Source organism: Nymphalis io, chromosome 18 (assembly GCF_905147045.1).
Source record: "Nymphalis io chromosome 18, ilAglIoxx1.1, whole genome shotgun sequence".
Taxonomy (NCBI): domain Eukaryota; kingdom Metazoa; phylum Arthropoda; class Insecta; order Lepidoptera; family Nymphalidae; genus Nymphalis; species Nymphalis io.
The window spans coordinates 2006478-2023993 of record NC_065905.1 but is presented as its reverse complement, the minus strand read 5'-3'; the positions used below and the strand labels follow the sequence as shown (position 1 = coordinate 2023993).

Below are 17516 nucleotides of genomic sequence, written 5' to 3'. Positions count from 1 at the left end.
TAAATATATCAGACGGGAGTGAGCCGCCGTGACGTCGATGCGTGCCGACTGCCGATAGTCCTGTTGACTTTGTACTTCACGATCTTTGTAAAAACTATAATTAATAAGAGAGTTATGATGTTGCACAGCGGAATATCATAAACAAAGGACAAGTGGGAGGAGAGAAGTCGGCTCCGCTCTCTCGCTCGAGTCGTTTACGCGTAACAATTACTTTGCCGCTATTATCCCGGACAGTCGGTTAGGTATAAAATCATAAAGTATATAACGAGACACGGTATTATAATCATAAATATGCCCGTAAAGAGGTCTGATTGCTTCGTCGGAAGCCATCAAAGCGGCCGCGGGCCGACGAGCATTCTTGGCGAAATAATTTCTTGACCCTACGCACTTGCCGCCACTCGACAACAGATGGCGTTACGTGTACATTGTTGGGCGCATACTCCGTTTTTTCATATTAAAGTTTTTTGCGTTATTTCAGCATAAACGCTCTTTAAGCGGCTATTTAGTTTTTCAAAGGCGCTTTCTAAGTGGCTGCCGTCGGGAGGGTTTTTGCTGGAAATGTCTTTTGTAGTAGGTTGGTACTTAGTAATAATTGCGTCGTAAATTAAAGGTCTCTTCCAGTCATCGTAATTTCATAATTGTCTGCAGTAAGACACTCCTTTGCGCATACAGCTCGATTACCGATATAATCTAATAAGAGTTTGTAGAAAAGAATAATTAATGTTTCCATTAGCCGCTAGATGGCGTTACTTGGCTTAAATACATAATATCGTTAAAATTATAATTTTTGGCATAATACAACGAACAAAGTGTTGAAATTCGATTCCCGGCGGAGTTCACGGGATGATCATCATGTGATTATCCTTTTGCGGGTTTTGTTGTTTGTTTCGAAGTTTGTGATTTATGATGTATCGAACACTTGTTTAGCGCTTCCGATGTGACGATGTGCCCTGGAGTTTTTGAGTTGCGTTAACGACTTTATATTCCTATATGTTTATAATAGGCTTCCCGGGTCAAGAAATTGTTATTTAATTTTAAAATTGTATAAATTAATTCAATAGCGTTAAATAAAAAAAAAAAACTAAAACGTATAAGTATGTTCTTAAACTAAATCGTTCCGAATTCAAATGAAATTCCCGTCGTAATACATAGAGTCGCAGACTAAAGGGATTTTCGTTCGATGCGTCCTAGTATCCGCAAGTTGCCACTTTGCGATACATTTGCGAGTTAACTTCACTTAACGCCTCTGACAGTTGTTTAGTTACTGGACGTGACCCTCTCCTCACTAACTTTTTAAATCCGATACAAAGAGGTTCTACAAGTTTAATGTTTTACAAAATAGAGGATTTTAAATTTAAATTTTGTCTTTGTTAAACATAAAGAAAAAAAACAAGATAAAAAAATCCGTAGTTATTATAAATTATCTAGACTTTAATCTGAAGACTAACTTTGTAAATATAAACATCGGATTAAACTTTAAAGCGGAGTCAGAAGAGCAATGGATAGAAAATTCATAGATAATCTATGCTAATACCGAAACGTTTCATTACACGCAATCTTCCAGCAATTTCAGAACGGACAAAAGCCCAATTGAATATTAAAATTTGCTTAGCGCTAAACTGAGAGCACTAGGGGAGTTTAGAGTATAACATCGGACGCTTAACTTGGCGAGCAAAGCCTTTGCCAGAGTCCTGCACCCGCCGATAGTGCCCATTGAAAATAGATTTTCACGCTACGCTTCAAGCGCTTTCGAGAGCCGAACTTTGTCTAAATATTGTGCACGAATTCCCCACACGTTCAACCAGACCGCATTTAAAAAACGAACTCGGACTGTGTTAAAACATGGCGACCTTTTTTCGAATTCTCACTTTTTTTTTCGCGCCGTAACTTTAAAAAGCATATCGTGTTTTTAAGTAAGACCTATTTAGAACTGTCTTCTTAAATTAGTAATTTATCAATGACGTGTAAAAACACGAGTGATTTATGTTGAATCGGAACTTAAATTATCTGTATTATGGTTGATTTTTCATTTCTATTGCGAATAAAAAAAGCAAAAATAAACATGTCAGAACACTCTATCACTCGAGCGTATTGCAATAAGAACAACAATTATAACAGCTATAACTATTCTTAATTGGACCGAAGGATTAACTGAATAATTAATACACCAACTTACATTGCAGCTCAGTCGGTGTGAAAAAAAGTCAATATCGCTAACTGGCAGTGTTCATTGTTTGATATACGTTGATAGGTAACCGATTTATTTGCTCGACGTTCGGAAATTGAACGTAGTCACGATAGATATCGGTTTAAATTTTATATTAACAACGGATGCGAGCTGGCAGCGTGAGCTATCAGCCATTAATTAAAAATAAGTTGATTTTTTGAATTTCGAATTGCAATTTCTTTAGCAAAGATAGCGTCGTTATTCGGTCACATTCGCACGCGAATGTTTCAATGGTACTTTTTATAAATGTCAAAAGGAACATTTTCAAATTGATGCCTGTCTGGATTGTGTTCTATTTTTAAATAGAAATAATAGGAATGAAGGTAAAAGGCACAGACGTCTGATCTTATAGGTAGTACGTCCGTATAAGTGACGTCCTTTGCATAATTAGAACTTTCTCCGTCTTACGGGCTACTCTGTAATCAACTGCCAGTTTTGGATGAAAAAGTTAATGGTCGCTCATAGGGCAGTGCAGTTTCCGCCTTGTGCGCTAATTAATAAACGTGTTTTTTGCCTTTTTTCCGCCTGCTTCTATTACAAATTGTGTGGGCGGTCGCGCGTAATTGACTTTATTGTGCATGCAGTACATGCGCTCGCGGTGAGCGGCTTATGTGTTTTTTTTTTCAATAATTAATAAATTGCGTATTCGTCACGCCTCAATAGATCCATGTATAATGGATGCAGAGTAAATTAACTGAGTTACATTATTCTTTATTTACAACACATTAGGACACGATTGATCGATTAGTAAATTACAATCACTACTACAAGTAATTAAACATGTTTATTGTGTTGGTAAGAAAGTGGGGAACAAAATGAACGATTACATTATGCATTTAATTACGGTTTTTTAATGAGACCTCACTATTATCGATATTATAGTAACCGATACATTGTATTAACGTGTATATTGAGCGCACTGTTTTCGGCACAGTAATAGATGATTACATATCGGCCAAGCATAAACGTGGGACCGGGGGAACAATGATATCGCAACACGGGACAGCGGCGTGAGAACCGGCCGTTTGTGAAAATGCCGGGAAATGACATGTTACAGCGAATGTAATGAGCGAGTCCGTTTTACCGCAACTTAATAAGGGATTATTGAGACTATAAGAAACGGATCGAACCTTAAACAAATGTATTCGGTAATACGAGCATCGGTATAGTTCTAGTTGGTTCTTTCACTAGAATAAATGGGTGGGCGTTCAATCCTTTACAATGGAAACTTGGCGAATATTTAATTAATTTATTATTTAAACCGAAAACTAAAATATCTTTAGCTAATCTAATTTATGTTCAATATGATAACGTTATTGATAAAATAAAATATTAATTAAATTAAACTAGCCGTGTATATAAGCGACGGTTATCAATGGATTGTGGGACACAAAACTCTGGTTTGATATAAACAATAAAATTCGTAGTCACTCGAATAAAAGTTGAAGGGAAAGTGTGGAAATACGAAATATTGAAGAAAGTATGTCTGTCAATTCCCACGACATATTGTTTCGCGCTTCCTGTCACAATCATCATGGAACGATCAACAGGCAAACAAACAAATCATGTATAATTTCACTTTCCAATACGCGTAATTTAACTTAAATTATATTAAAAAAGAAATATAACGCTTCAAGACGAAACGTACCGAAATATTCCACAAAAACATTTCAGTCACAATATAAATAATGGATTATTCCTTTGATTCTGTGATACAATACCGGGTATTTTAAAAATAGGCGAAAATGTACCCCAATTATCTGTCCAATCTATTCGGGTCCTCAATGAGAAAGGTTAATGCTTGCTATTGTCTGCGCGATACATCCATTGTTACAAGTGTGTACACAGTATTACGATTCTTTCAGGCCCCCGTTCTGGCCGTTGTCTATCTGTATAGAATTTTGGAGGTTATGTCAATTCATTAATATGCCATTATTGGTTTTTTGAAATTGGAATGACATGACGTTCCTTGTCTGTATTCTTATATTCAGCTAGAAGTTTGTGCAATTGAATGTGCTATATCTCGGGTACTATTTGTAGGTTTTGTATAAGTCTTTTTTTTGGTTGGATAGTACGTTTTTTCATACAACTTCCCGTTGCGACATTATGCGTCTCAAAGGGGAGCAATAAATATTAACGTCGCTTAATATGGCAAACTGAATTAAAAGGATATATATATATAATGTAACAGGTATTATTATAAACGATATATGTAGTTCTTAGGGTTGATTCATTGTAATGTATTAAATTTATTTTAATTTAGAAGTTCTTTGATCAATAATAAATTAAGACTTAGTGCAGTCCTAAGCGGAGCGAACTAATCCGTATATTACTAATTATAGCAATGTTGATAGCAATACAATCGTAATTAGTGTGTCAGGTGTGACGTGTTAAGTTTGAAATTTAATCAATTATTGCATTTATAATTTTACATAAAACAAAACGAAACGGTTTTATATTTATTTTGTAAACAACAATGTCGGGAGAATAAATAAAAACGCTCCTAATTTTTAATCCAAAAATGTTCCATCTAAAATGTCAACTTTTTCCCAGAGTTTAGAATCACGATACGTAATGGCAACATTTGTTTTGCGAGCCGGAGCGGCTAGGTGTGGCCAGTTCCTTCCCTATTGTCTCCCCACACTTTTGTCCGTTTGTCTACTCGTTTGTCGAGCTTGCGAGCGATCTGCATTGTAATACGGAGTCACTTTTTTACGATTCCTATCTTTTTTGACAGCAGAGCAGACGACGAAAATTATAGCCGCTTTATAGATCGACATGTGAAAGGCTCGCACGGAACATCGACGATTATTTTGTCCATATTAATGTTGCACGAAATATGAATACGATAACGTTTTAGTTTTTTTTTTAAGTAGAAACTAAATGGTGGGTGGCCTTAAAACAGGCGGCACGTATTACTATAAATCGAAGTCGCGGTACGCCCGGCTTGACCATGTCCCCTTATCACCCACCCCCCTTTCTGTAGCAAGGGAGGGGACACTTGACCCTCTGAAGCTAGTTTCCGCACGGGAAGAGGTGAGGATGGAGGAAGGACAAGGATGAAGGAACAAACAAAAATAACATGTGTTAAACAAAAAAAAAGTGCGGAGACGAGAGCTGCCATCTGGTGGAAATGCGAACCATTGGAAAAAATTGAAAGGGCGGTTTCGGAAGAACCAAAGTCGAATTAAAAAAAATGTTATTTAATTAGACAAAATGATTAATGTCGTTTGACTTTAGTTCTTTCGATTAGTGATGGCAACTCTTCTAATGATTAAGTGAGCGGTTAAATATTCGCAGATCTGGACAATCATTCCTTACTTCAACAAATAAGCATGAAATGATCATCCAAGATTTAAAGTTCCTAAAGTGTAAGCATAGTTCGATCGTACTTAAGTTTCACCAAAAATATATCTTTTGTTCTCGGCGGTTAATAGCTCCGGATCACGTTAAATAGCTACCGTTGGATTCTTCTCATGATTGATGGGCTATTTGACAAGCGCTGATAACGGGTAACGTGGCAAACCGTTCGGAAGATTGACTCGAGGGGAGAAATTGATGGAACGGAACGTTCCGCTATCAAAACATGCGGATTGAGCCAACACCAATAATATTATGTGATTCGCTGATTAATAGCACAAAAACGTACACATGCAATCAATTTTGATTCTATTAAGCAGGTATTCACGTTTTTTGTTCCTTCATCAGTCATCATGTTTGCTTAGACAATAAGAAAGATAATGATTGAAAAATAAGGCGAGCGGAAATAACTTATATGGCAGCTTTGATTAGAGAATGTGAAAATACGTAATTAATTATTGGTGTTAGCTCGACTGTAAACGAATTCATTTTCAATAGATACCTTTTTTAGGAATAAGTGACTTCAGTAGCATGATGGCAGCCTCGTCGCAGGCCCACGCGTGCATTTTTCTGTATGAATCCCGCCCCTTTTCAGTCAATTTGTCCCAGGGCTTCGGTTTCGAGAGCAGCTCCGACACTGTCCCCTGGGACAAGCCAAGGACGTACTTCGCAAAGAGCCTCTGACCAATATTGTGCACTGATAGTAGCTCTCGTACCCGTCGGCTTATATGTAAGGTGTCCAAATTGGAGTTGGCGTATTTGTCCATATTATATCTCAGCATTTCTTGCAGTCTTGCTTCCATGGGATCGCCTTTAGGTATGAGAGAGTCTCCGAGCCGGCCGACGAGTGCACCAGGAGGTAGGGGGCCCATGTCCTCTGCGAACCGGTACGGGCGGTGCTCTTCGAAACGGAACGGGCTCGGTGGCGGCAACGGCAATGGAACTGGCCCGTTGTTGTTGTGATGCGTGGTGTTGTTGTTGAGAGGGGGCGGTGTGCTCGGCCACTCGTCGCCACCTGCGGTGAGAGCACGGTTACGCGGGAACACGAGGAGGTTGGAGGGGCACGGGGGGTGGGGTACACGCACGCCCGTAAGCGGCATACGACGGCGTACAAATTGACTCGCAGTCGGCGTGTTTCAAGTTCGCATCGTTATTCAGGGCCTAGCGGCGGTGCGATTACGCGTCCGTGAGTCGCATCTGCGTGGAGACGGTGAGAACCTGGGTCCTCCGTACTCCGCGCGGATCGCGCAGTGGTTACCTACACGGACCGACACGAACTAGCTAAGGATATACGCATCGATCGAGCGCGCGGTCGATTACAGAGGCACACTACGACAGGCTCAGCCAACTAGAGCTCATGACTTCATCTTATTATGATTCAGATGGACGTCGCTTACAAATTGCGAAATAAGCTCGAGTCGGAGATGTGGAGGATGGCGTAGAATAACTTGTCGGGCGAGTCGACAGTGGTACGTACCGGTGTCTCGTCGCTCCGTGCTGCGTTCACGTTCGGTGGAGCTGTCGCGGTGCGCGGGCGCAGCGGGCGAGCGGAGCGCCTCCTTGCGTTCTACTCGCTCACTTGGACCCAAATCCATAGATCGGAGTAAACTGAAACAACGGAATCTTACATTTTTATATATTCTTCAACGTTTCTTTGTTTTGAGGGATCGGTGATAAATCTTTAGAAGATTTCGTTAGAAGTATTTTAACGTATATCTTACTGATTCTGTGATCCGAATATGTCTTTAGGAAGTGAATGTGAGTGAGGCCTCTCGGTAGGGCCCAGCTCCGAGAAACGGAGCATGCTGTAACAAGGAGAAAACGTTTACATATCAACTAAATACTTCCAAATAAACCATATACTTTGTAGGTAAATGTCTTCGAGATTTTTTGTTTAATTGAATAAAGACTCATGGGATGTTCAGTTTCACTATGGTAATGTAATGAATAGTATTGAATACATATGTTAGTTATTATTTTAATGTTTATTGTTATTATTCTTTTCACTGTTGATTCGGATTTATTTCAGGGTAAAAAAATAAACAGAACAATATTTTGTAACTTAAAATATTGGATCGTATTTGTAAAAATCAAATAATTTTACTTTTAAAATGTTATTTATACGATTTTCTATACGGAATGGTTCGGTTGAATATATATTATCAGAGGGGACCTTATCTGCTAATAGGGACGCTTCAAAGGGCTGTGTCTCAATAAATTTATGAAAGGAATATTGCCAATAAGGACACCGGCATATCCTATTAATTAAAATACTTAATTAATTCACCTGGAATGGTTTTAATCAATGCCTTTATTCAATTTATTAAGGTATTAAAATGACCTCGTCCTACTTATCGTATCGGTATATATAGCTGAAATTAATTATTATGATTCTTTTTAACTTTAAATAAAACTCTGAACAGATAATAAAAAATATACTTTGAAAGATAATAATATGAATATAACTAAACCATTCATTCGTTCTACGTTCGTCTTTGCTAAGTGTAGAAACAAATGTGCATACCTAACTAAAAAAAAATATAAGTTCATTTGATTTATCCAACAGAAAACTGGATTAGTCGTCGAACAAATCTAGCAACAAATCAACCGCCTCGAGCTTCAGATTTTCACACCTACAACAATAGGGTTGTACCTTAATTACAATTTAATATATCACCAATTAAGCCTTTGATCGGGACAACGGCGCTAAATTTGGGAGCAGGTGAATTCATTGGCTATATACGTGGGGACTGACGATCAGATTTGGCCGTGTTACTTTATTGTTAGTACTAAACGTTGTATCGAGTCCCCAGGTGATTCGAACGTGGAACGCTAATTGTTTCAATTCATACGACTTGAGTTTAGTTTTCTTATATAATTGGTGAATTGTTAGAACGGGTGGGTTGTAATGATAGTTTGATATTTAATTAGTGAATAGTAGAACGGATTCGTTTTGATAGTTTTATTTGCAATTGTAGAATACATTTTAATGTAAGCGTTAAATTTTAATAAGTAATATATTGTTGAAGATAAGAATCACGTATAAAATCCTAAAGATTTCTCGATAGAAAATTTAGTTTTAAAACAAACATATTTCAACAAGGTAATGTTTATATGTTAAATCTTTTAAAGTTTAAGTTTAGCAATTTTACTTATAAGTGTGTCAGGATGAGTCGGTGACATAGTTATATTTTACGAGAGTGGCCGCCATCTTGGTTTAGTTTTAACCTGCTTGATGGAGTTGAAAGACGTGGAGATGCTCGATTTTTCCGCTATTATAATAAATATCAGATATTTCTGTATTTATATATGTTTATATTTTTTATCTATATCTTTAACACAGCACGTTTCGAATAAATAATAAGATGATTTTTTTTTAAATAAATCGAATAAAAAATATTACGTTACGTTAGTTTTAATATAGAGATTGCAAGTCATTTTAAAATTTTATTTTTAATGGTACTTGAGAGAACTTTGGCTTTTTAAATTTTATGATAAAGATTATTTCTCTTTTCGTTGATCTTATATATAAGCATTCACTTCATTTTATCAACATTTTTAATGAGCTTTCTATTTAATTATGTAATTAATATATAAAATAAATTTGCTTATATTCATTGAAAACTAAATAATATCAATTTAAAAGCGTCTCCAAAGATTTTGCTGTTTCATGCGGAAGCTTAAAAGCATCTTTGTCTTCGACCAAAAGCCTTCAGTTTAAGGCTTGTAACACACTGAATATTTTACGAGACAAACTTCTCGTGGAGGGAGTTTTTGAATTAATTACAGACGATGTCGTGGTTTTGTAGTGTAAATATCGATCTATTAAGAAGGTTTGATTCCTGTGTGTAGTTTAATCGTACATTTATATTTAATTATCTTATCTCATTATATATATAAATGGCGTTTTGTTTTAGTATGTTTTATGTATAGTTTAGAAATTTCAATGTTGTTTATATCTAGAACAAGCTCGGTGGTGCAGGATTTGTGAAAGCCTGTCTGGATAGGTACAACCCACTCATCAGATGCTACCACTAAACAGTAATACTTAGTATTGTTGTGTTCCGGTTTAAAGAGAGATTGAGCCAGTGTGACTACAGGCACGAGGGGCGAGGATGGTAGGAATGGTTGATATTTTTTACAGTGCCAATGCCAATGGTTGTGACCACTAACCATCGAGTAGCCATCTCATGGTTCTCTGCCAGGCATCATCAACATTTTAAATATTTATTTATTTTATATGACATAATTTGTTTTGTACGTAATGTTTAATTATCAACGTAATTTTATTCAGGTACGCATTGTAAAACAAATATTTTCTATTCGTACCTAAGCAAAGTATTGAAATTATTTTGCCCTTTGCTGAATTTCGGTAATTCTCGTTTGAAGTACGATTTCGTTACTTATAAATCAATATCGAATTCACCCCTTTCGAAATATGTCTTTGATACACCCTTAAAGGGCAAATTCTACCCTTTGATAATTCATTAATCACTGCAACTTATTAATAGATAAGATTTTAAAAATCAAGTATTTTGTGAATTATTGTTTTTAATATTTTAATATGAATGAAATATAACGTAAGTTTGTTTTAGTCATTTATAAAATAACATAAAAAATACACTTTTATACTTTGTATGTTACGAATTTAATAAAACTATGAAAACTAAATAAATCATAACTATTGAATACAGTTTTAACGATATTTTATAATCTGTTTCAATGTATATCTAATCTATAAAGTACACGATGTTGCGTTATTATCTTCTTATTTTAAATTTCGAATTCGGATATGTTATCTTGCGCCAATCAGAAATATAATCGATAAAAAAATTAACGTCTTTTCGGTTTGCCAGAACAATGACGTTACGTCACAGCGTCGTTATCAGCCCATCATCGGCCGATAACAGCGCCCCGCCCAGCGACCCGTTGACCAATCACGACCGATCGATTGGTCAATACCGACTAACGCCTTTCCGAACGAACCAAAATACATACGCATACATACATGTAGTGCCTATACGACAGGTTTGAACAACAGATAAAAAAAACTAGTCTTGTATCGTCTTGTCAATATTTTAGTTTTTCTCAACCATTGACAGACGTCGCTCACGTCGCTCCATAGAGTCTAGAATCGCTGTCAAACGAGTTGATATAGTGTTTTTTTTCTGTATTTATTGACAAAGGCATTTTTCCTAGTTCTAAGATGTAAGCATCGCGAGTATTGTGTCAACAAGGCGACGCTGTAAAAATCTTAGAACGTTTCTTTATAGACGGAAAAAAATGTCGGGGAGCGTAAATTAGTTGATAATTTGTGTGTGACTAAACTTTCGTTAAATGTAAGTCAAACATCGCCTAAGCAAATGGAGACAGGTGTCCACGATAGGCTCTATTGATATATAGGAGGTACACGCTCTACGTTACATAGTCGGTATATTTGCCTCCCCGGGCATATGTAAATCTTGTATGCTTAGTTTTTAATTAAACAAGAGATAAACGGTGCTTCATTCCTTATTTGTCTTTTTTAGTTTAAAGCCAGTGCATTGTCAACACTGTTAGATGAAGAGTTGAATCTTTGATTGTGTACCGTACGACATACTCATATTTAATGGTTTACCATCATTTCCATGTAATTTTACGACTGGCAACTAAAAAATTAAATGTTGACACAACGTCGTGTTTAATCTGTCTCTAGTTTAAGAATTTAAGTTGAACTTTTATTATCTGTGGTTTTAATCAAAGCGTAGACGACGCTCGTTTCTGATATTTAAATTTAGAATACCAAATTTAATCAAAATTCAGAAAGCGAACGCCAACCGATCCCCGTATTAGTCGAGATTTGGCACGGCATCGTCTAGAAATCAATCCATTCAACCCCCTATTAAGCTTTAATCTTCGAAGGCTGGCTATAACTTAATCCGAACTTGAGAAGCGGTATAAATAAGCAATAAACCGCTACAGGTGCTTCCAACAGTTTCTATTGAGCGCAGATTAAATAGAGCACAGATTATATAGGATTATTTTTCGGAGAACAGCTCAGGAAGCGAACGTCGGTTCCGATCATGGGAAAAACGACAAATGTCCTCGCGTGCCAGTCGCAATAATTGAGGCGAGGAAGTTTTTTCTATTGTGTTTCTCATTTATCTATCAGCTTGTCGTGTAAGTCGATAGTTTGTCCGATTTCCGAACGACGACGCGGGGGCGAAAAGCTTTATATTACCTTTCAATCTTTTGTGCGCGATTCTTGAAATAACGGCCAAATATCGTGCGAGTGTGGTTTACTGGGAAATAGATTTAATATTTGCATTCATTTTTATGTCGATTTAGTTTATTAGTATAAATAGAATAAGTAAATATTTACCAAATACAACTTTTAGTTTTCATTCCGGATAAGTACTATTTTCTATTTTTGGCAAGGTCAGTTGTCAAGTTTATTGGGAAGTGAATCTTTGTTCAGCATCTAGTTTGCATTTTCTTTGTCGTCATGTGTAAATGTTTTAAGGAGGAATAAGAAACATATTGGAGTCTAGGTACATCCGTTTGTAAGTTGAGTAATCGATCGATTACTGCTATAAATAGTGGCGTTCTTTTAACGGATTGTTTATGGTGTTTGCACAGGCGTGATTTTATGTCGCGACTGTCGGCCCGTTTGATGCGACTTACCCTTTGATGGATCAAAGACGCCGCCCATCGGTCGCCATATTGGTAAAAATAACACATTAAACTATAGAAAACATCGGTTGGGTGAGTTTTAGCGGATAGCCATTAGAGATGATAAAGACATATTTAGAAAATCGTAAATTTATCCTTTTTTTTTAATGTTAAATTCGTCGAAGCCATTGTTATGTCATTATTAGAAAATATTTTTTATTTTCGTAATTAAATATCAATTTTCTGATAAAGTTAGGATGTTAATGGTACAAGAGTGCATACAAGATAAGTGAAATGAATTCACAGGATAATGGGGATAGTTAGGGAGGATAGATAATTGATGATTGTTTGCTATCAGTGCGGATGTTGATACATTTCTTCCGGCAACGAAATGATACGTGAGAATGTTTCAAATTTTGTAATTACTCCATCAGATATGTAAGAAAACTTAGGAACTTATAAGGAAAAATAAACATTAGTGGACTTAAATTGGGTTTTGAAATTAAATCTTCATTTTTTTTCTATTCTATATTTAAATATATTTTTAAAAATATATAGTGTCGGTTGTAAGCGGTGTGTCAAGTAACCTTGAATTTTTTGTGTATACATGTAGACATATTATAATTAAATTATTGAGACTGAAATTTGTATTTAATTGAATATAACGTTTATTCTATTCTATCCTTATTCTACGTGTTATCTAGTGATAATACATGTTTGCCTTTAATATTCTTATAGTAGGTTTATATATAAATTATCTATAAGTAAAGGATATGAAGTGAAAAGAACATCTTTAATACTTTCTTCATCAAGCTTAGTGGTGAAATTACCAGATGAAATACAACCTGTACCACAAATCCTAAAAGCTTTTTATGCACCGCACTAAAGCAAAACCCAAAGGCCGGTCAAATGTTAAGATAAGTATTTTTACCGGACGGTAGATTATACTTAAACGTATATAAAATTTTTGACAAACAGTACTTAATAAATTGCATCTGAACATTTAGAAAAGCAGGATTTTCTTCAGTATTTTTGATGTGAATTGAAGTTATACCTATATATATAAAATGTGAAAATTTAAAGGTTTACATCGCTATATCTTGATAGCTTTAGTTCTGTGAATATGTCAGATAAAAAGACCGTACAAAAGTTTAAAACACTCAGTATTGAAACGTACTGAAGTTACATCCGAGTGTAAATATTGTGGATATAAAATAATCAGGATGTTGTCAAAGCGATGGAGATGTTAGTGAAGTTTGAACGTAAGTAACGTTTGAACTATAATGGATGAATGAAGTTTAAGTAAGACTTTCCGAAAATTAATGTGTTTGTGAAAGACGAGTTTAAAAGACATGTTTAGACAATCTTATTTGCTTACTAGAATTGAAAATAGACACAACATTTCGACTACACTTACTAAGCATTGAAGAAACCGTTAATAGTACGTAGTTTTTCCACATTATAACACCAACAAGTATAACTGATTGGCTAACAACAGGACTGCAATTTTCAGATCGTCATCTATTCAGGATGGAATTAATACCGTTTGCTTCTCACGTAATCTATAGTGGTATCAAAATCAGTTTGTCTGATGAGCGTTTTGAAATGCCTTATTGCGTCTTATTTAAACGCACTATTATTTTTTATAATTATTCATAATTTATGAAATATCCAGTAACTTCGAACGGAGCTCACTGTTGCGCGACGCAAGCGAAATTAATTATCCAATCAAGATAATATTTAAACTTGATAATAATCAAATTTATTCACATTAAGCTCATAATTGCACTGTAATGTGTATTATTTATTAAACATATTTAATAAATATGTGCCCACTTCTGTAGAAATATTTAAATTGCCGCGACTTGTATATACTTGTATATTACAAACATATTTATTTTTAACATAATCACGTTCAATCTTATCGTCTAAATTGAAACACTTCCTGTCTTTTGGATGACTTGACTTGTAAAAAGCAGTACCATCAAGCAAATATGTTATAAAAATATCAATTGATTCGGGCAATTACTGAGTCACCATACGTTAAAAGTAAATGTATGTAAATATCCAAAGTCCTTGTGATAAACCGTAAAGCTACCACCAGTTCCGTTTGTCGATCCCACTGAAACACTAACCAGATAATTATTACCGATAAAATTTTATGATCCAACCTTTTCCACACCACTAAAAGGTTCAACACAACCAACACCGAGGAGGTCCCATACCGATTTTTTTCTTTTTTCCGTTAAAATCGGTTGAAGTTGCGACAAGTCCCACAAACTAACATGTACTCGCTAAACGATTCGAGATAAGGAATTTAGCGGCCTACCCCCGTGTTTGGACAATTTATTGATACACAAATCGCTCCCTGAGAACCTTTCGATTTTTTCTCCTCGAGTTTCCTGTTCCATCAGTGGGAAATATAAATAGAATTATCGCTATATTAATTGAGGATGCAGATTATATTTTTGGTGATATTGTTTTTGATGTGAGATACATATTGACGCACCTTTTCTTCTTACCCTAGTAAGCCGGCACGCAAACGGCGTGACGTTCTTTATGCCGTCGTGTACACTACATAACTATCGTATATAAGAAAGTATTGTTACTATATATTACAATTCTATGAAGTTTCAAATCTGCCTTGAAAGGTGCGTGCCGTGACGGTCACATTTTTTTAACTTTAATTGGTATCAAACGAATTTTCGGTTATAGTTCAAACGTGGAATCTGCTCATCTTGATTTGGATGCAGTATGTTATTTATTTAGTTACGGACTTTTTTTTAAATTCCTTTACAAATAATTCTGATATTGATTTGGTATCCATAATTAATAAATTTGAAACATACAATTGTGCAGATTCATTAAAATCAAAATGTTAACAAGTAAGGCTGTATGCAATGGTTATTAATAGAGAACAGTTTTCGCTTATCAGTCAAAGGTAGGGTCAGCAAACATTATAGTTTGCTGGATCTAAATAAAGACGACTTCCATTGTTTTGCAATCAGAATTTGTTTTATTAAATTGTTTTGCTTGTCACAACAATGAACAATTTCTTAATTATTTGTTGATGTATGTTTGTGATGTATCAACGACAATGGTCATTTATAATGTAATTAAGTTTAGTTTATTATTTATTATCGATTTTTTTTAAATTCTATCATTGCTGATATTTATACTGTTTAATTAATAATTTAAAACAATTAACAAAGTAATGTTCCATTTTAATATATCATATACTTCGAAATTTATTGCATTAAAATTATTTAGAATTCTACGTCTATTTTATCTTCATTACTTGTACGATTATATTTATAAATGACATTAACAATTTATATATTATTGTTTCACTATGTTTTGTTCATTCATGTACCTAGCTTATATAACATTATTATTATGAAAGGGCCATATTTCCTTCTATCTCTTAAAGGTTTCGTATAAAGATATCACATTGTATCCTCATTCAAGGCCTACAGCGGTTGCCCAACGCGCAAACAATACTAATCATCTCAAACACCGGGGTGAACGGCCCTGCTGATAGCTTATCAAGTTTATTAACACGTGCCTTGTAGCCTAGCTTTTATATTTTTCTAAGCATAATGGTTTATGTATGATACTTGTATAATCAAGTTTTTGTAGCACTTATTTAGTGTATCTATTAATTATAATAAGTTGATATGCCTCGTAAGACTTCCGTTTATCCGATTCATACCATTTCTACCCGTCTTATACAATTTAATACAATATCTGAATTACTAAGCTGATTTTAATAAGTTCTTTTATATTATTGTAGGTATAGCAATAGGTGGGTACTGGGAAATAAAAAATGCGTAACACAAGTTAAATACGTTTTTCCGCCGGTGATAATGTTAATATTTCGAATCTGATTATGTCTTATATAATTTTTATAAATAAACTGTTTAATGAAGCTAATCAATATAAAGCAAATGAAATCATCATCCTTAATACATCCTGCCTCCTCAGCTCCAAGGCGACGGACGACGTGTTAACGAGAACAAAGGGTATGTACGACTCGCGTCTTGCATAGCAGATTAGTGCAACTGAGTATATTTAGAATGTGGATAATAATGTCTTAAAAGGTTATGAAATCTCAGTTTACTCGGAATAGACGCATTGAATTTACTTAGCTTTTATTTAAATTAGTTCCTTTTGACGGACGTATCTTGATTACATTTAAATATTTTAATTAAATCACTTAATTTATTAATATTTAGTTGGGTGTGACGTTATATTTGAGTTTTAAATCGTACTTTTAATTATATTGCGTTAAATTTACATATAGCTAATCGCATTCTGTCTTTACGGTTCATAGTTTTATTGTTTGTAGTTAATATTATATTATACTAGAAGCTATTACTCGACGGATCATTGCTATCAACACTGTAGCGCTGTTATGATCGCGTTAATGGCATTTCGTTTTTTCATTGCCATGTCTTGTATTGTCTGTTCCTACTGCTGGATCAAATAGCTACAGCGCTGTAGCGGTGCTTTTATCATTTTAAAAATATTTCAGCTTATAATGTTACTTTAAACTTGCTTTATAATTTTACTTGTTTAATATTTTTAAAATGTTAAAAGGTCTTAGATACTTAGAAACGACGAGTGTCATCACCGTATACTCACCTGATTTCTCGTTTAATATCGTCATAGTCTCGTTGTGTATCTAGCCTCGCTTCGAGCCTAGCGATGTGCTGCTTCTTCTCATCCAGCCTTTCTTCCAGTCGCTGCAATTGCTGTGCGTGAGCTTCTTGCAGCGCTGAAAGCGATGCTTGGAGACGTCGCACGTCTTCAACTAGTTGAGCAATCTGAAATAAAAGAAAAAAATGTTGAATGTAATTAAAAATAAAATATTTTTATTTAGTTTCTATAGTCAGAACGTATATATTCTGCTATTTTTTAACTTATTTCTAGTCGAATTAAGAAAAGCAAGTGGTTTTTAGTGGACGATATATTTCTGAATGTCATTTCAATAACCTTATTAACGAACCCCAATTATTAAATCGTAAAAAGTTAAGTAGTTAAATTATAAAATGGTTTTAAATTATAGCTCAATGCGTCACAAAAAAATTACATTGAGATAACGATGATTAGTTTGTTTAGGAATTATTTCCTTAGCTCTGCTGAGATATACATAATGATCGCTGATTGGTGTACGTTAATAACGCTCTATTGCGGTAATTATTATCATTACAAATTTATATACATTCGTTATCTGGGCGCTGAGTGATAAGCAGTTGGTAAATAAACTGTTAATAAA

At 34.9% G+C, this 17516-nt stretch overlaps 1 protein-coding gene across 6 annotated transcripts in view; it reads right to left on the bottom strand.

Annotated features, from left to right (window-relative positions):
• The window catches only part of LOC126775513 (homeobox protein cut-like), a 141373-nt gene that overhangs the window by 11297 nt on the left and 112560 nt on the right, over nucleotides 1-17516 (bottom strand). For 3 of the 6 annotated variants that reach the window (XM_050497501.1, XM_050497502.1, XM_050497505.1), the window contains 4 exons: nucleotides 16883-17064; nucleotides 7309-7392; nucleotides 7065-7195; nucleotides 6090-6602 (listed from right to left, as the gene is read on the bottom strand). In XM_050497501.1, coding sequence (XP_050353458.1) covers nucleotides 6090-6602; nucleotides 7065-7195; nucleotides 7309-7392; nucleotides 16883-17064 — 910 coding nt within the window. The remainder of the gene's footprint in view (nucleotides 1-6089; nucleotides 6603-7064; nucleotides 7196-7308; nucleotides 7393-16882; nucleotides 17065-17516) is intronic. The other 3 variants (XM_050497506.1, XM_050497503.1, XM_050497507.1) reach the window with 3 other exon arrangements.